General features: G+C 39.9%; 1 protein-coding gene across 1 annotated transcript in view; it reads left to right on the top strand.

The window, feature by feature from the left end:
• The window catches only part of CFAP47 (cilia and flagella associated protein 47), a 371213-nt gene that overhangs the window by 75891 nt on the left and 274977 nt on the right, over positions 1 to 20345 (top strand). Inside the window, exons 31-33 of the mRNA XM_076355671.1 lie at positions 4057 to 4150; positions 4751 to 4891; positions 14882 to 15077. Of these exons, the coding sequence (XP_076211786.1) occupies positions 4057 to 4150; positions 4751 to 4891; positions 14882 to 15077 (431 nt within the window). The remainder of the gene's footprint in view (positions 1 to 4056; positions 4151 to 4750; positions 4892 to 14881; positions 15078 to 20345) is intronic.

The raw sequence follows: 20345 nt of genomic DNA on the forward strand, positions 1-20345 counted from the left end.
CCTCTCATCCTATCATTTGTTACTTGGGAAAAGAGACCAACACCCACCTCGCTACAATCTCCTTTCAGGTAGTTGTAGAGGGTGATAAGGTCTCCCCTCAGCCTCCTTTTCTCCAGGCTAAACAACCCCAGTTCCCTCAGCCGCTCCTCATAAGACTTGTTCTCCAGACCCTTCACCAGCTTCGTTGCTCTTCTCTGGACATGCTCCAGCACCTCAATATCTTTCTTGTAGTGAGGGGCCCAAAACTGAACACAGTGTGATATGATGATATGATGCTGAATGGTTGTCTAAGTAGGTTCAAGAGATTTTCTTATTTATCTAATCAGTGTATCGGTATTTTTCTGAGGTCAGAGTGTCAAAAAACTTCTTTGGTTCCAACCCAAGAAAAATCCTTTCTGTTGCCACTGCCTTAGGTGTAGTGTTAAGCGAATACTCTGCACAACTCCTAGGAGAGCAGTCAAGAATAACTTCAAGACATGCTTCCTCTTTTGAACCCTGTTACCCTTTTCATTAATCCTTGTATAGGCAGCTGGATTGATTCCACTCAGTTCCTGTCGAGAGACTCAAGTGTTTAATGACTTTTCAAGGGTGGAGCTGATGTGCCTTTCAGAGCCTTTCACCCTTCCGTGTGGGATTTTACAGCGCTAACTCAAATTAATATAGACTTTAATTTTGGTCTTTTAGGACTGATATTTCTTCTGTCTAGCTTCAAATGTTTTAATATCTCTTCTGTAATTCATTGTTTGATGGATGAGGTCAGTACGAAGGAACCAAAATAACATCATTTCTCACTGGATGACAGTGATACCTACCATCAGTCATCCTCCAAGTCTGAGCGTGCCACCCAATAACTTTGAGTATACCAGAAAGCCTTCTTGGTTGTTATCAGCTCTGGGAAACACTTCTTTCCTTCACCCTGATTGTGTCAAGTGGCTTGGGCAGACAAGGTAAATTCTTAGCACTTTTTGAATTTGGATAGTGGTGCATATGCTGTGAAGCTGGGAGTATGCTTTTTAGTATGACCCAGTTTACTGAGTCATTGCACCTGACAGAGAGCGAATGTCTCTATACCTTATTTATCTCAAGTTTGTTTGTTGTAAAATGCAAATAAAAACATGTATTCATAACATTGAAAATGAACAACACAAGTGGAAATATTTCTTCCAGATATAGGTGAAGAAATGAAAGAATGTCATCAATCTACTTAAATTAAAGTTGTACCAGAAAGGTCTTTCAAAATACCTTATTTTGTTTATATTCTGGCAGCTTCTGGCAAGGAGGCAGTCAGGTTTCTGTCCTTTTGCATACCTTATGCTTGAAGTTACCCCTAACAAAGTCTGTTCAGGAGATTCCATCAAAATATTCATTCACAGAAGTTTCCTTAAAGAGTTTTCATGGGATACTTTTGGAGCACTCCTAGACAGGGTCAGAATTTTTTCCTGGTGGAGCCTGATGGCTCTTATGTCCAGTCTTCCCACTGAGATTTTCCAGGGAATCTAGGTGTCTTGAAACTAGCATACATGATGTTAGTTGCATACTTGAAAATGATGAGTTTTGGGGTAAGTGGATCCTAACCCCTTTTGCTAAGCGTTACAGCAATTGGAAAGAGATACTTAAGCATTTCTAAGGTAGTTTCTTGGGCAATTTGGAAAGCTATTTAGTAGCTAAATTTTAATAAAAGCCTTCAGTCCTACTGAGTTTTGTCTGTTAACTCACTGACTTATTCAGAGCAGAATTGGAGCAGCAGCCAATTGGTCAAGGCTAAGTTCATCGCCTCTGTGCACAGATACATTGTCATATGACTGATGATTGGAAATGTAGTAATCCATAACAACCCTAGGAAAACAATACAGGTTGCCATAGAAAAGCAGTTCTAGCTGGACTCCTGTGCTTATGTGTTTTTGATGCTAGATGATTAAACTGGTGCTCAGTATGCACTTAGCATTACCACATCCTGTTAGTTTCTGCCTCTTCTAGTTTGCGTGAATCCTATCAGATTTCTTCATTGTTCCTGACTTATGGATATTCTTTTCCTACTTGTGCATTTTAGGATCAGCTAGAATATTTGCATTTCTTCACAGGTTATTATTTAAGAGTGTTTATAGATCATAGTACAAAAATGTCTGATATCTGCACTGCTGGCATGACTATATGTAATGATGGCAAGATATCCAGAGCCAGCCTAGGTATGAGTAGTTCATCTGTGATCTGCTATCCCTGCATGTTCATTGTGATTTGTGGAAAGTGCAAATTCCCTCCTGAAGAAGCCCAGGAGAGCGCTCTGAGAACAGAAATGTACAGTTCTCAGCTTTCTTCCCCCAACCACTACTTTCTGGTCAGCATGGTTCAAAGAAAGCATAATTCATCTTTCAAATTTTCCACTTGCTAAAACAGGTGGATGTTGTTCGCTGTTTCAAGCAACATTCCAAGTATCAGTTTTATTTTCCTCCCCTCAGAAGGTTTCCTTGGTACGTTACCACAGCAGTAAAGGAAAAGTTTGGGTATTTTACAGTACAACTAACTAATTTGTTGCAAGCTGTGTGTCCTGAGGAAAAACATCTTAACAGTGTGAAAATACTTATCTTGGAGAACTGGCATCATGTTAAATATCAACCTTAATGAGGAGGAATTTTTCTGACAGTGTTCCTCAGTAACAAAATGCAGCCAATTATGAGAACGTTCAGTTATATAGAACCCGTCTTTACTATGATGACATGTAACGTTGTTATACAGCTTTTCTGAGGATGAAAATTGTAGATTACACCTATTCCCATATATCTACCAAGTAAAAACATTGAAAGAAAGGTAGGATACCTGAAAAGATGAATGTTGTATAGTTTCCTTCTTTTATCGTTTTGGGAAAAACTGAAGTTTTAAAGGGATTTAATGGGACAGAGTCTATGACTTAATGGAAAATGGGAATTTCAGACATGGTGAGTTTTAGAACCAGACTACTAACTTGATGCTATTTTGGGTCTTTGATTAAAATATTTGTGTTTTAAAAAACATGCTAGATAATTGTATGAAACATGAAATTTCAACAATCCGAGAAGATAATGTCACTATGTAAAATACGGAGAGAAAAAATGTGCTGTTACCAGCAAAATATAATTCTGTGGGAAGAGAAGTAAGTTGCCATGATCCTAATTTCAAACTATGATGTATGACTTTTAGTATACAAAGTAAATTGAATTTGGACTGCATGGTACCGGAAAAGTATGATCACTTCATTTGAATGAGAGACTGGTTATATAACAAGAAAAGCTCATCTGATTATTACTCACGTTAGCCATGTTAAAAACACAGAGAACAATGTGAAACTAGATATGCTAGGATAATCTTTCTGACCTAAAAGTCAGGAAATTTTGCTGCTCCCCTGAGAAAAATGAACTTAAGAATTCTTCATTATTTTCCCCTCTTTCCAGCAACATTTTTTAAACTCTGTCATTTGAGATAAAGAATAGTCTTTCTTTACTTGGAAGTGAGCTTTTTTGTTACTCAGCCTAATGAATTTGCCTTTTGTTACTGCAATTACTTTTCTTATTGCATTTATTATTAGTCACTTGAGAGCGGCTGGCAGGTCGTTTAACAATTGACAGAGTTTTGAAATACCTTTGCTTACACCCATAAGACTTCCAATATCAGACCTGCAGACAGATAATAGCATCATCAAGTTTTAATTCTAGTAATGTTATGTAACACTGGTCCTTTAGCTTTCACATGGAAATGGGTATTATGTGTTTTGATGCTTTGTTCAATAATAAACCCTTTATGGAGGAGCAATTCTCATAAAGAGACCAGTCTGCTCAGAGTTGTATGTGTTTTTAGCATTTAGTTGTAGGCACAGGAACTGAACATTAACTTCATAAACAGAACATTAACTTCATAAACAGAAGCTATCTAAAGCAATTAATAGAACTGGATCATTAGTCCAAAGTGTACTCAGATAGAACTCAGAAGAGCTTACCCATAGGTTGAGCAAGTTGAAAAACTTGGACTGCTCTTAAAAAAAATTATCTTGCTTACCTATTAACTTCTCTGGCTTTATAATTTCAGAAGCCAAGGAGCATATCTTTCTCATGTTATGCCAGAATTTCTGCTTGAACCTGATGATTACAAGAAATGGATTAAAGTGCAAAGTGAACTGAAGGTAGGTTTGGGTTTTTTTGTGTGTGTTTGTTTTGTTTCATTTTTTCTTTCCTTTTTTTTTTTTTTTTTTTTTTAACAAAGACCACATGCTTAGTGTCAGTCCTTTGAAGACTAATGGAAGTCCTCTGTGGACCATGAGTATTCCTACTGTGGTGACTGTTTTGGATTGCATAAATCTAAGCATGTGCGTGAGAGAGAACAGAAATTTAAACTGACACCAACATTTACACCCTCCTCCCCTAGTTTTTCTCTTCCATTCCTTCCGATACCGCCGATACCTGCGTTTAATTTCCAACAGATATGTTTTCTCAAACTAGAATTAATTTTACTGCTTTCCACTGATTTTACCATTTTTAAAAAAATATCCTATGTGTTGCCTTCCTGTCCTGATTGTTGCTTTCAACTCCTGTCAATTCTGTATTGTGCTTCTTATTCCTGAGATAGCAGCAAACTGTAAATGGTTCTAATGCTGATCACTATTGCACTATAGTAGACGTTATCAGTCATTTACGCCATTGAGTCATTATTGTCGTCTTGTGAGTTTTCTATCCAAACTGCTGAACTGAATATCGAAAATAAATCCTGTTCCTTTTATCTGAAGGGTCAGACAGCTGAGTTGAAAAAAGGAGATGTGAAAAACTCAGACATATTTAGCAACAAGCATCTATTCATTCTGGAGGACAGCATATTTGAGACAATGAGCAAACGAGCTTGGACAGATGTGCTACTGCAGGTATACAAGGTAAATTGTGGATACATTTACTACTTAAATTCTGAAGAACTGAGGGCAAAAAGCTTTGTTTTGAAGATCTGTGGTATATTCAAGTTTTTTTTTCCCAAACAGATCTTTAAAACTAAATACTTATAAGTATTTTATTTCTCTCTAACAGAGAAGAAAAAAAAAATGAGTGAGAAGATTTTCATTTTCTTAATTCTGAAACTTTAGCAGTGTTTATATGTTTCAATTATTTTAGAACAATCAGCATTTGTAGGATTAAATGTTATAGAAATCTTTTCTTACAAATAAAGAAAACTCTTCCATGCTTTTTTGTTACCCTGGTTAGAAATACTTTTCACTGGAAATACTTAGTTGACTAGATGTATACCCAACCATGGTATTTATTATCTGATATTAGAATGGAATTTTTAAACAGGTAAGCATTTTTATAATACCTATTCCTTTTAAGTTATAATGAACTTGGTCAGTATGGACTTCTCAAATTTTATTAAATTTTATTTTTAATTATATTAGAGAAACATTTTGGATGTCTAAATCATGTTTTCCACTGTAAATCTGATGTGCTCACCAATGATCAGTAATGTTTGTATGCCTAAAAATAAATATTTACTTATTTCTATTCAAAGGGATGGAAAATAAATGAAAAATATAAATATTATCTGGGCTTCCCAGTACAAGAAAGACATGGACATACTGGAGGGTGACTCCAGTGAAGGGTCCCAAAGATGATTTAAGAGACTGGAGCATCTGTCATGCAGGGAGAGAGACAGAGAGCTGAGACTGTTCAGCCAGGAGAAGAGAAGGTTCAAGGGGGAGCTTATCAATGTGTGTAAATACCTGATGGGAGGGTGTGAAGAAGACAGTGCCAGAATCTTCTTGGTGGTGCCCAGTGACATGGTGAGAGGCAGTAGGCACAAACTAAAATACAGGAAATCCCATTTAAACATAAGCAACTTTTTTACTGTGAGGGTGGTTACACACTGGAACAGGTTGCCTAGAGGAGTTGTGGAGTTTCCATCCTTGGAGATAACCAAAACCCAACTGAACATGATCCTTTCAACCCACTCTAGCTGATTCTGCTTTGAGCAGGAGGTTTGGACTAGTCAGTCTTCAGAGGTGCCTTCTAACCTTAACTATTCAGTGATTATTTACTGAAAAAGCATAATAAAGAATGATAAAAATTATGTTAAAAAACATATGTAACAAAGATACAGAGTTGATCTGCAATAAAAAAATGAGAAGAATAGCTGAGAGAGTAACAGACAGCAAACAGTATGTACGCAAGGGCTGAGATAGATGACCTTAAGGATACATGGGAACATGGATGTGGAAAAATGCAATCATAGTGACCAGAAAGCAAGTAATTTCGTTATTTTTTCAATTTGCTGAATTATTCATAGCTACATGACAGACTAGCACAGAGCAGAAAAACCCCAAAATTGGTAGTATGCATGTGTGTTGTTTTGTTTTGGTTTTGATTATTTTTTTTTTCCTGATGAGATGAAACTCTGAAAAATAGGTAACTTGAAATGGCTTGATTCAATCAGGTATTGTACTGGGTTTACGTGGCAAGGTTTTGGTAACAAGGGGCTACAGAGGTGGCTTCTGTGAGAAGATGCCAGAAGCTGCCCCCATGTCTGACAGAGCCAATGCCAGCTGGCTCCAAGACGGACCCACCACTGGCCAAGGCTGAGCCCATCAGCGACGGTGGTAGCGCCTCTGTGACAACATACTTACGAAGGGGAAAAAACTGCTGCACAACAGCAGCCAGAGAGAGGAGTGAGAAATCTGTGAGAGAAACAACTCTGCAGACACCAAGGTCAGTGAAGAAGGAGGGGGAGCAAGTGCTCCAGGCGCCAGAGCAGAGATTCCCCTGCAGCTCCTGGAGGAGACCATGGTGAGGCAGGCTGTCCCCCTGCAGCCCATAGAGGTCCACGGTGGAGCAGATATCCACCTGCAGTCTGTGGAGGACCCCACGCCGGAGCAGGTGGATGCGCCTGAAGGATGCTGTGACCTCGTGGGAAGCCTGCGCCGGAGCAGGCTCCTGGCAGGACCTGTGGCCCTGTGGAGAGAGGAGCCCACGCTGGAGCAGGTTTGCTGGCAGGAGTAGTGACCCCGTGGGGGACCCACACTGAAGCAATCTGTTACTGAAGGACTGCGCCCTGTGGAAAGGACCTATGCTGGAGCAGTTCGTGAAGAACTGCAGCCCATGGGAAGGACTTATGTTGGAGAAGTTCGCAGAGAGCTCTCTCCCATGGGAGGGACCCGATGATGGAGCAGTGGAAGAGTGTGAGGAGGAAGGAGCGGCAGAGACGTGTGATGATCTGACCGCAACCCCGGTTCTCCATCCCCCTGTGCTGCTTGGCGGGAGGAGGTAGAGAAATCAGGAGTGAAGTTGAGCCCAGGAAGAAGGGAGATTGGCAATAAATTTAATTAATTTCCCCAAGTCGAGCCTGTTTTGCCCAAGACGTTAATTGCTGAGTGATCTCCCTGTCCTTATCTCAACCAATGAACCTTTTGTTGTACTTTTCTCCCCCTGTCCAGCTGAGGAGGGAAAGTGATAGAGAGGCTTGGTGGGCACCTGGCATTTGGCCAAGGTCAACCCACCGTGGGTATATTGGGAAATATACTTTAAACATTTACACGTGTACTATCAAAAAGTGTCAGTTATTAAAAGTTATGTCTTTTGTTTTGACAAGCCACTCTCCATCATTTATCAGCAGTCCTGGTTAACGGGGGAGGTCCCGGATGACTGGAGGCTTGCCAGTGTGACGCCCATCTACAGGAAGGGCCGGAAGGAGGATCCGGGGAACCACAGGCCTGTCAGCCTGACCTCAGTGCCGGGGAAGATTATGGAGCGGTTCATCTTGAGGGCGCTCACAAGGCATGAGTGGGACAACCAGGGCATCAGGCCCAGCCAGCACGGGTTCATGAGAGGCAGGTCCTGCTTGACCAGCCTGATCTCCTCCTATGACCAGGTGACCCGCCTAGTGGACGAGGGAAAGGCTGTGGATATGGTCTACCTGGGCGTCAGTAAGGCCTTTGACACTGTCTCCCACAGCATTCTCCTAGAGAAGCTGGCGGCTCACGGCTTAGACAGGTGTACTCTGCGCTGGGTCAAAAACTGGCTGGACGGCCGGGCCCAGAGAGTTGTGGTGAATGGAGTTCAATCCAGTTGGCGGCCGGTCACAAGCGGTGTTCCCCAGGGCTCAGTTTTGGGGCCGGTCTTGTTCAATATCTTTATCAATGACCTGGATGAGGGGATCAAGTGCACCCTCAGTAAGTTTGCAGACGACACCAAGTTGGGCGGGAGTGTTGATCTGCTCGAGGGTAGGAAGGCTCTGCAGAGGGACCTGGACAGGCTGGATTGATGGGCCGAGGCCAACTGTATGAGATTCAACAAGGCCAAGTGCCGGGTCCTGCACTTCGGCCACAACAACCCCATGCAGCGCTACAAGCTTGGGGAAGAGTGGCTGGAAAGCTGCCTGTCGGAAAAGGGCCTGGGGGTGTTGGTCGACAGCCGGCTGAACATGAGCCGGCAGTGTACCCAGGCGGCCAAGAAGGCCAATGGCATCCTGGCCTGTATCAGAAATTGTGTGGCCAGCAGGAGTAGGGAAGTGATTGCCCCCCTGTACTCGGCACTGGTGAGGCCGCACCTCGAATACTGTGTTCAGTTTTGGGCCCCTCACTACAAGAAGGATGTTGAGGTGCTGGAGCATGTCCAGAGAAGGGCAACGAGGCTGGTGAGGGGTCTGGAGAACAAGTCTTATGAGGAGCGGCTGAGGGAACTGGGACTGTTTAGCCTGGAGAAAAGGAGGCTCAGGGGAGACCTCATCGCTCTCTACAACTACCTGAAAGGAGGTTGTAGCGAGGTGGGTGTTGGTCTCTTTTCCCAAGTGACAAGCGATAGGACGAGAGGAAATGGCCTCAAGTTGCGCCAGGGGAGGTTTAGATTGGACATGAGGAAAAAATTCTTTACTGAAAGAGTGGTGAAACATTGGAAGAGGCTGCCCAGGGAAGTGGTGGAGTCCCCATCCCTGGAGGTATTTAAAAGACGTGTAGATGCGGCGCTTAGGGACATGGTTTAGTGGGCATGGTGATGTTGGGTCGACGGTTGGACTCAATGATCTTAGAGGTCTTTTCCAACCTCAATGATTCTCTGATTCTATGATTCTAAGGTATTATTGATCTAGTTGAAGATGTCCCTGCACACGGGAGGGGGGCTGGACTAGATGACCTTTAGAGGTCCCTTCCAACCCAAATTATTCTATGATTCTATGTTGTCTAGGTAAAATAGAAGTTAACTTCAGTTTTGATCAAATTATTAATAATTGCAATTTGCCACTTCGGAAAATATCTAGTACTTCTTACAGTAACAGTTTAAAGTCATCTTCAAACCAAAAATAAAGAAAGAATTTTTAATTTGATAATTTCTGTAGTGTATCATTAAGTTTGAGGTTTTTTTAATTGTGCAATCTTTTAAAATAAACTTTCTAGCCTTTCCAATATCTGAGAGCAAAGCATCATTATGAATTTACACTAATGTAGGTGCGGGCTACTACTGAAAGAACATGTCTGAGAAGTTGGGGAAAACCAGGTTTTCCTGGCTACACTTTTCTGCCCTTTTCCTTATGCTAGAAATAGTGGAGTACGGTGTTGCTTCCAAATAGATCTTTCATCTCTCTGACCATTCATGTAGACACAAGAAAGGGACAGAACACACGGTTGCTGGGGATATGAAAAAGTTTAGGTTTAGATCAGGTTAAACCTAATGTGAAGATGCGCTCTTCATCATTCTAGTTCCGTTTCATGCATGAGAAGCATGTTTCAGCTTCTCATTCGTTGTTCCTTCATCTTTCTATCCTATAATAGTACATTTTTACAGCCTTATAATATCACATTCATCTTCTCTGTCTCTCCTGCTAATGTCTTAGGAATTATATGTCTCTGCTTTACTTTTTTGTTGTAGCTTTATGCAGTTTGGCTAAAATGGTATTCAATTCAATATAATAAAGCATAAGCAGAACTCTTAAGATAACATGACTTTACATTGGAACAATAGTCACTTAAGGTTCAAAGTCTTGTTCTCTCTTCCATACCCTTTTGTTCAAACCTGTTTTTGACAAGGGTGACCGTGACTGCTGCTGAGAAGGTTTATTTTATTAAATTTGTAAAGAAAGCATCAGAACAATAAAGAAAAAGAGGATATGAACTGTCAAGACAGCAAGATTGGTTTATATAAAAAAAAATATTTATTTGGGCTAGTGTTGAAATATCCTGAAGTTAAGAGAATGTTTCATATCTTAAAAGCAGTTTCATTAAAATGGAAGTAGAGACAAGCCTTTCTGTGGTTACGATAGCCTGATTTCAAGCAAGACAAGATGAAACAGAAACCTTTCTTACTCAAATAGCATGCTGCAAATTTCAGAAGATGTTAAAAGAATTCATCTATTCACCAGAGATGTTTTGTTATCCAATTTTATTTTAGAAATAAAATGCTGTTATTAGAAAGACTTAATATTATTCTTTATTAACTAAAGTGTCATCCCATATTGCTTTCATGCCCATACCTGGTGCATTATTGTCCACTTACTTGTTATGAAAACTTCTGTTGCTGCAGAAGTTCCAGAGGAAAAAATGTATACGTAAATCCAGCTCAGAAAAATAGAAAATGAGTTTATTCTGATGAAAGGGTAGAACCTGTGGAGAATGAAAGGGGAAATTTATCAATCATAAAGATATACTTCTAGTTCTCTTTTTGAGCAAGGGCTAAAATACTGATGGTATTCTACAAATCTTGAAAGTCTAGGCTAATGGAAACACATGGACACTGACAGCAGAAGTGGTAATTTAGCCCTTGGGTCAGGCCAGATTTTCAATAAAGGCAATTTATCTTTAAATTTAATGAGCATGTAGAAATAAGGATGCTTTTTATAGTTATAAGTAATAACATTTCCTAACCTTATAGCTGATTGTTTTTTATAAATATAGTGTGCTCCAAAAAGCCACTGTATGCTAATGTCCTGGTCCCTCAACAGGTCCTCAATAGGAATGTAGACATGTGGGCATCTTGGATTAGGATGGATTGGACTTGTTAAAAGACAGTAAAAGAATGTTTTATGGGTAAATAATGTTTCATATTTTCTTCTAAATGTAGTTGCCATTACTCTTTACTGCTTTGGTCCTTTTGATAGAACATCAGGTTATGTTGATGAAGGAACATTGCAATAAATTAACCTGCAAAGACACTGCCTTTTGATAAAGCATGAAATAGTATATATTTGCTTGATTTCTTTGCTGTTGTTTTCTTCAGATTTGTATCTGAGGATGCTGATATAAAAGTTTGAGATTTCTTTTTCTCTTAAGATAGTTCTATGCAAATCAATAAAGTGCCATGGAGAGAAATCCAAATATTTAAGTTAGCTCAGCCATCTCTGCATGGAACTAGATGATGCTGAACTGAAATGCTTCAGGGTTTAAAAAGGAATTTCAAAGCGACTCAATTTTTTTTTATTGTAGTTAAATATAGATGCTATAATTTGGGTCTCATGTACATTAATAGTTAACTAGGTTTTGTATATTAGTATATTACAAAAGGTTTTCTTCAGAAAAACTTGAAAGCAATGGATGACAGTCCTTCATGTCATCTGAAAAAAAAAATCTATATGTAAATGTGGAAACTGTGAGGCCACATGACTGTAGCTGCATCATACTATATGTAAGAGCATTCCTCTCCATCTGCAGCAAATGGAGGGATTAAAAAGTGTTAACACCTTGCCTCAGGAAACCAATGCTTTCTCTAATGTACCTGTTGAAATCTGGTATTGGAAACTAATACGAAGAGAAACAATTATAAAAGGTGCAAGCTGTTTTCATTCTGATTAGATGAAATGGAATAGCCTTTTCTTTATGTATGTATGTATCAGGGAATTAGACATCACTGGGGGTGTTTAAGGGACTGAGAAACTGGGCCTAGTTCACACTTCAGAATAACATTTTACTGGATTGGCATTCATTGTCAATAGACATTGTCAATGATGAGTTGTTAGTCGTCTTTTTTTTTTTTTTTCCCCCTCCTCCTTTTCTTTTTTCCCTCCTCCAAACAATTAGTCCTTAACAAACTCATCCTAAATTATCTGTGAATACATGACACTATGGAGCTTGATGCAGTGCAGTTAGCATTTATGACCATGGTCCTTGATAGTCTTAGTCACTGGTCAAGGTGGCCAGGCCTGAGACCTGTTTGATGAGGGAGGATGGAACCAAGGCTGTTGACTTCATTATGTCCTGGTTTCGGCAGGGATAGAGTTAATTTCCTTCCTAGTAGCTGGTACAGTGCTGTGGTTTGGATTTAGGGTGAGAACAATGTTGATAACACACCAATGTTTTAGTTGTTGCTAAGCAGTGCTTACACTAGTCAAGGACTTTTTAGTTTCCCATGCTCTACCGACTGAGAAGGCTGGAGGTGCACAAGAAGCTGGGAAGGGGGCACAGCCAGGACAGCTGACCCAAACTGGCCCAAGGGACATTCCATACCATGTGACGTCATGCTCAGTATATAAACTAGGGAAAAGCTGGCTGGGGGGGCCGCTGCTCAGGGACTGGCTGGGCCTCAGTCAGCAGGTGGTGAGCAATTGCACTGTGCATCACTTGCTTTGTATATTCTGTTGTTGTTGTTATTACTAACTATTACTATTTTACTTTATTTCAATTATTAAACTGTCTTTATCTCAACCCACAAGTTTTCTCACTTTTACTTTTCTGATTCTCTCCCCCATCCCACCGGGTGGGGGGGAGTGAGCGAGTGGCTCTGTGGTGCTCAGTTGCTGACTGAGGTTAAACCATGACACATCATCATCCTGAAAATCAAGTTCTGTGTTCCTCCTTCAAATACCTTTTTCTTTGCTGTCATTTTAGTTGGGGGAAAAGAAAAATCAAAGGTATTGTGTAGAATTTTTACTTTTAACATCTTTATATTTCTTATATATCTTATATACATATATTTATAAATATATATTTTAAATGTACATTCATGTAAGACTTAGTCAAGGACCTCTGAGTACCAAGGATTTTATTGTAGGCATTATAATGTTTATTTTTTCAGGAGAAACAGTCAGTGTAATTTGGACCTAAATGAGCAAGTGGGTCATGAAAGATACCATTTCAAGATTGTCTATAGATTGCACTGGAGATCAGTATAGTAGTTCAGTAATTAGTGCTTTGGCTAGAATATACACAGTAATTCTTGGAATCCAGATGGGTCCAGTGATTTCATCCAGTTCATCAAATCTTGGAAAAAAGTTGGAAACAAAAAATATTTAGAATCACAGAATATCTCAAGTTGGAAAGGACCCATAAGGATCATCGAGTCCAGCTCCCCGCTCCTCACAGGACTACCTAAAACTAAACCATGTAACTAAGAGCATCGTCCAGATGCTCCTTGAACTCTGATAGGCTTGGTGCCATGGCCACTTCCCTGGGGAGCCTGTTCCAGTGACTGACCACCCCGTCAGTGAAGAATCTTTTCCTAATGTCCAATCTGAACTTCTGCTGACGCAGCTTCATTCCATTTCCTCGTGTCCTATTGCTGGTCACCAGACAGAGGAGATCAGCACCTCCCCCTCTGCTGCCCCCCTTGAGGAACTTGTAGACTGCAATGAGGTCACCCCTCAGTCTTCTCTTCTCCAAGCTGAACAAACCGAGTGACCTCAGCTGCTCCTCATAAGTCTTGCCCTCGAGGCCTTTCACCATCTTGGTTGCCTTTCTCTGGACACACTCTAATAGTTTGATTTCCTTCTTCCATTGAGGCGCCCAAAACTGCACACAGTACTCGAGGTGGGGCTGCACCAGTGCAGTGTAGAGTGGGACAATCACTTCCCTCGACCAGCTAGCTATGCTGTGCTTGATGCACCCCAGGACATGGTTGGCCCTTCTGGCTGCCCTGTCAACAGGGCACACTGTTGACTCATAGTCAACTTGCCATCAACCCAAACTCCCAGATCTCTTTCCGTGAGGCTGCCTCTCCAGCCTCTCGTCCCCCAATTTGTATGTATAAGTAGGATTACCCTGTCCCAGGTGCAGAATCTGGCACTTGCTCTTGTTAAATTTCATACGGTTGGCGATTGCCCAGCTCTCTAGTCTATCTGGATCTCTCTGTAATGCCTCTCTACCCTTGAGGGAGTCCACAGCTCCTCCTAGTTTAGTATCATCGGCAAACTTACTGTACATTCGATTCCTGCGTCCAGATCATTTATGCAGACTTTAAAGAGCACTGGCCCGAAAATTGAGCCTTGGGGAACCCCACTGGTGACTGGCCACCAGCCTGATGTAACCCTGTTTACTATAACTCTTTGAGCCCAACCCATCAGCCAATTCTTCACCCATCATATTATGGACTTGTCTAGCTGTGTGCTGGACATTTTGTCCAGAAGAATACTGTGAGAGACAGCATCAAAAGCTTTGCGAAAATCCCAAAACACCACATCTACTGGCTTCCCTTGGTCAACTAGATGGGTGACCTTGTCATGAAAGGAAATTAAGTTGGTTAAGCAGGACTTTCCAGTCATGAACCCGTGCTGGCTATGACCAATGACTGCATTGTCTCTGAAGCGTTTTTCAATAACTCCCAAAATAACCTTCTCCATAATTTTACCAGGCACTGAAGTGAGACTGACAGGACTGTAATTACCAGGGTCCTCCTTCTTACCTTTCTTGAAAATTGGGACATTTGCCAGCTTCCAGTCGACTGGGACCTCTCCAGACTCCCAAGACCATTTGGAAGCTTCAGTTTGCATTTTGTTTAAGGAAGCAAAGGAATTCCCTAAAACCTCAGCAAATCTGTTTTCTTGTGTGTTACACATTTATGCTAATGTGTAATCTCTTAAACTTTTTCTAAATTAGAAAACCTTTTGAGTTGTGGGGGTTTTTTTTATCATTCAACTTGAAATTGTTCTTTTTACAGTTTGTGCTTAAAAACACTTTTTCTAATTTCAGGTGTTTGTTCTTCCACGTGTTTCTTCATGTAATATCACTGATCTGTTCAGCTTGGAAAGCGTGCAGAACATGCCAAGAATAAAATCAGAACCTTTATCCAGTAATATATATTCTCCATATGAACGAACCATCCTCACCTGGTTGAATAAACATTATGAGAAGAATCGAAAAACTGTGTGGAAAGATTGTCAAAAAGGTAGAATAATTCTTTCACTCTACTCTTCCTTCTGATACTTTTGTAGACTTTTAAAATTGTTATTCATAGAGATATCATGACAACTTGCCACTGAAAGTATTTTCTGAGGGAGAAGTTATTGCCTATCCATACGTACTACTTTTCCTTGTGTTTCTGTGTTCCAAGATCATAATCTTTTGACTAGCACCGTTCACGAAATATCTTCTGTATTCTGTGTGTTCTTATAGTTTCTAACTAGGCATAAAGGGTGAAGTGTGGTGAACCTTCTCACTTTCTTCTTTCCAATAATGATCTTGGGAAGGAAGTGCTAGCAGTAATCATTTTCTCGTCATTTTCCTGTCTATAGTCACATGCAGTTGTTAGTATTTGTGCTTATAGTCATGTGTTTGAGAGCTAGCTTTTCAGAACTTTTAGAATAATTTTTGTATTGCTTTTACTCTAATGCCATTTAGGAAGGGAATGGAGACCAAGGTTCCAGGTTATAAATCTTGCCCTACTTGCAAGGTCAGTTTGACGCCTCATGATCGCTTGAGTAAGGTTAGACAAAATGACCTGTTCTGTTTAAGACTGACCTAGGCAGTTCTAGTATTCAGATCTGATAAACTGTTCAACTAGTAGTCATTATTACTTCTGTTTCCTTGTATGATTTCTCCCTTTTGCTTCTTGACCCGAACTTCGTTGCCTCTTTCAGCATTAATTTTGGATGGGTGGTTAACACCAAGAAAGGGCAGTCTGATGATAATCAGGGAAGAACTCCAGAAGAATGGCTCATAAGACACATATGGAAAAGATGGTCTACTGTCATTTTTGCCTTGAGTGATGTCTGACCTGTCTGAATTATAGATAATCTATTTACAAATCGTCTTCCATTAAGTCTTACTTGGGCATATTCTCTACCTTGCATATGCTTTGAATATCCCATTGCTTTTCTCATTTTACCTGTATAGAAACAAATTATGCTAGATATTCTCAAATGTGTTGAATAATTCTGCTCATAAGACTGAAAGGTAGGTGTGGGCACGTGCACGCGCACCCCCCCCCCATCCCCCACCCCCCGCATCCAATAGAAATAGATTTCTAGCTGTCAACTCATAGTTTGGGTCTGATCTTATGATTAACTCAGGGAGCTTCCCTAGCTAAAGTAACATATGCCCTACAGTAAGTAAGTGTATTTGCAGTGTATTATTTTCTTATTATCTGTGTCTAGTGCCTGCTTTAGTGGAGCTGTCTTACAGTCACAAGGACGCTGCTCTGCTGGGTGTTACCTGAGTCCCGTGTGTATAGCTGACAACTTGCAGAGAGAATGGTTAGCTACCTGGCCAGTGTTGTGGCTCACCATAAATGCTGCATGTATATATTCCTCCACCCCACTGTCTGTTCTTTTTATTGTAGACTCTAATAATACCTACGTGTTGAGTCATGACTAGCCTTGATCTGGCCTCTGGAAACTTGGTGGGGAGAATATGAATGTCAAAATGCATCTTAACATTAAACTTTTACTTGAGTTATAATGTCTAAAGATGAGTGGAGTGAATCTGAACCATAAAGCACAGATCTAGTGGACACTACTGGGCAAAAAACCCCAAATGTCTCAGTCCAGGTGGAATACCTACTGATGATGCATTTTAAGGAGCCAGTTATTGAGAGTGTTGTTTTAGTTGCCTAAGAGTATGTAATAAATTAGAATATTAAAATGAGGGTTTTTTTTAATGAGTTGTCATATAGTTATCAGCAATTGTAAAGTAGGTTTTTTACAATTATTTAGTTCTAAAGGCTCCCCAAAATTGGCACCCAAAAAGAACAATTTAATTACAATATTGGGGTTCTCAGAAAATAATAACAACTTCTATCAAATCATGCTAATAGGACAGATAACTCAGTCGGTTAATGTATTCATTTGTGCAGACCTGCTTGCAGATTTGGCTCTAGGTCACAGTTGAAGATGAATTTTGTGGTTACTGCCAGGGGACGTTTATCTGCGTTACAGTTCTCTCTTACAATTTCACTTAATTATACTTTTCTGCTTTCAGAGAAGGGCAAGATTGGAATGAGAAGGCAGAGACTATATATGCTTTCTGTGTGTGGGAAGTTACAGATACTGCCTTGCTATATCGACTTTTTTAGTTCATGAGTTCTATATTCTGTTTGCTAGAGGACAGCAGAAATAGCTTGGTGTATGCACATGAGAATGCCCTTTTCTTTTGCTTCTATTTCTGTTTCTCTCACAAAACTACATAAGTGAGCATTGCTAAAGTTACAATAATTAAGAAAATTTTGACAAATTATGACATTCATAGTCTTAATCTTATACCTCTGCATTATAAAAGTTCTTAACTGTGCGATCTTACACTGTTCTGTTCCACAGATGACCTGCCTCAATATCTCTTTGAATCTTCTGCTTTAACCTTTGCTTTCCTCTTACTTTTTGCTTTTACTGCCTCAAAATGAATTGGTGTCTGCTACTGTGCTGTTCTTTCTGCTAAATGGGGCAGAGGATCTGATGACAAAGGACACAGAAAACACTGAGGTACTCAATGCCTTTGCTTTGGTCTTTACTGGTAAGACTGGCACTGAGCAATCCCAGGCTTTCGAGATGAGTGGGAAAGTCTGGAGCAAGGAAGACTTAGCCGTAGTGGAGGAGGATCATATTAGGGAGCACTTAAACAAATTGGACAAACACAAGTCCATGGGACCCGATGGGATGCGCCAACAAGTGCTGAGGGAGCTGGCCAATGTCACTGTGAGGCCATACTGAGTAATCTTGGAAAGGTCAGGACAACTGGGGGGGAAGTTTGGAAGAGGTTTGGAAGAAAGCAAATGTCATTCCTGTCTGGAATAAGGAGGATCCAGGCAGCTCCAGGCCAGTTGGCCTCATCTTGTTTCTTGGGATGGTGATGGAGTAAATAATCTCAGAAACCATTTCCAAACATATGAAGGACAAGAAATTGTTTGGGAGTAGTCACCATGAATTTACAAAGCCGAAACCAGGGCAGGAAATCATGCTTGAGCAACCTGATTGCCTTCCGCAATGACATGACTAGCTCAGCGGACAGGTGGAGAGCAGTGGATGTTGTTTATCTCAACTTTGGCAAGGCTTTCAACAGCCTCCCGTAACATCCTCATAAACAAACTGAAGAAGTACAGGCTAGATAAGAGGACAGTGAGGTAGACTGAAATTAGGCTGAACTGCCAGGCTCAAAGGGTTATGGTCAGTGGCACAAAGTCCAGCTGGAGGCTGGTCACCAGTAATGTACCTAAGGGGTCATTAGACTGAATTTGGTTTTTAAGATCATACGCTGGAGAAGAACTTATATATCTCAGCAGATTTAATATTCTCATATACCATTGGTCCTTTAAATTTTATGATGTTAAGGTTAATCATCAAATTTATACTTAGACATTGTGACATTTTTAATCATGTTGGCCTTAACTTAAGTATTTAAACAGGCTTTTTCAAAGGAACAGTTAAAAGTGTCATAAGGAAAAACATAATTCAAAGTATAGTAAATGTTCATGCAACCCAACTGAAAGTCCCAAATATCCTCAGTTTTGTATGAGGTTTTTGTTGTTATTATTTGCTTAATATCACTAATTTTAAGAGAAGGATTAGTTCTTTTATTCTTGCTACAATCCAGATCAGAGAGCAATTGCCACTTTTTGCTTAACATTTATGCGCCTGCATGTTATCATCCAAACACTCTGCTTTGAATAAAGAATTAGCCCTGACTAGGAATATGTCTCGACCACGGAGCTGCTTTCAGCTCAAACTAGTCTGTTGGGTGATCTATTCCTACTAAATAAATGAAGATCTATCCAGGCCACATTTCTTTGTCTTTCCTTTGGTACCTAAGCTACTTAAAGTGAAATGTGACAGTGAGCCAAGCCTAAGCTACTGCAGTGCAGAAGGGTTTTAAATATACATCTTTATTACTTTCTTCTAAAGTTGAAGATAACTATGTCACTCATCAGAACTCTTCTCTTGCAAGAATTAAGATCTCAATAGCTTAGAGAGAAGGAGTTTACTATCTCCACATCTTCTGCCCTTACTGCTACTAAAGAATAAATAATGTTTTAAAAGCAGCTTGGCATATGTTTTGGGAGGGCAGACTTGTAATATGTCTTATTGACCATAAAATGGAAAGCAATGTTGAAACTTGAGACCAAATGCTGTAATACTGCAAAATACAACTTTGCCTATTCTGCTGAGACCTTAATTATACATGAAATATAAGATTCAGTGCCTGCTTAAGGCATTATATGGGCAATAGTAATGATAGGAGAGGAAGCATGAATTATTTGAGTGTAATAAATTTTCATTTTACCTTCAGCCATTTCTTATTTTCACATTTCTTTTCAACATTTCTCTCTGAAAGGCTAACTACTAATAGTATGAAAAAACAAGAGTCAGGAAAAACCCTTAAAAGGTTGCTAGAGTATCGGAATGCCATAATTAAAAACCTGTACTTCCTAAACAGAAGAAAATTTTGCAAATTAGTGAATTAAATTGCCACCTGAGAAGCTGTATGGCTCTTCCTTATTAATTATGATTCTTGCCATGGGGTGAAAAAGATAAACTATGTTTTGGGAAGGAAGGGATTTTCTTGAATGTATCCCAGGAAGATCTTGAAAAGAGTAGATAATTCTACATTTAATATAAAATTATTAGAGAATATGACAGCCAGTAAATTGAACAATATCTGAACAGTCAACCTAAGTTGAGATGTAAGAGCTGTCTCCAGAGTAGATACATCTTCATTTTACTGGGAAAATCTGCTTAGAATGGAAATTTTGCTTAAGAGGAAAGAGAAGTACTAATCCAGTGCCAATGTAGGTTTGTCTGACAATGTTAAGCATAGTAGCATCTCTTAAGATTCTTACTCTCAAGTAGGAAAGTTTTGGTTTTGATGCATTTTATTCATGTCACTGTAAGTGAGGTGGGTTTTTTTGTTGTGTGGTTTTTTTTTTTTTAATTTTGATATCAATTTAACATGGCATCTGTAGTAGAAAGGTTGAGGAAGGAGTGATTTTAGTGTGAGATGACATGTCTTCCCAAAATTGTATGAGAACTAAGTAGAATTCTTGTTTGTTTTAAAACTGATTCTGTAGAAATTATTCTGGTGTTATGCAGCTTCAGGAAAATACAAATATGAAGAGGGATAGTCCTTGGAGCCCTCTATTGAAAAGATTCGAAGTGTTCATATTTGGAAAACTGAGATCTTTCAATAAAAAAGCCCTAACTCTTAGGGCTGCATATATTTGTGTATGTAT

The sequence above is a fragment of the Aptenodytes patagonicus genome, chromosome 1 (genome assembly GCF_965638725.1).
Source record: "Aptenodytes patagonicus chromosome 1, bAptPat1.pri.cur, whole genome shotgun sequence".
NCBI lineage: Eukaryota > Metazoa > Chordata > Aves > Sphenisciformes > Spheniscidae > Aptenodytes > Aptenodytes patagonicus.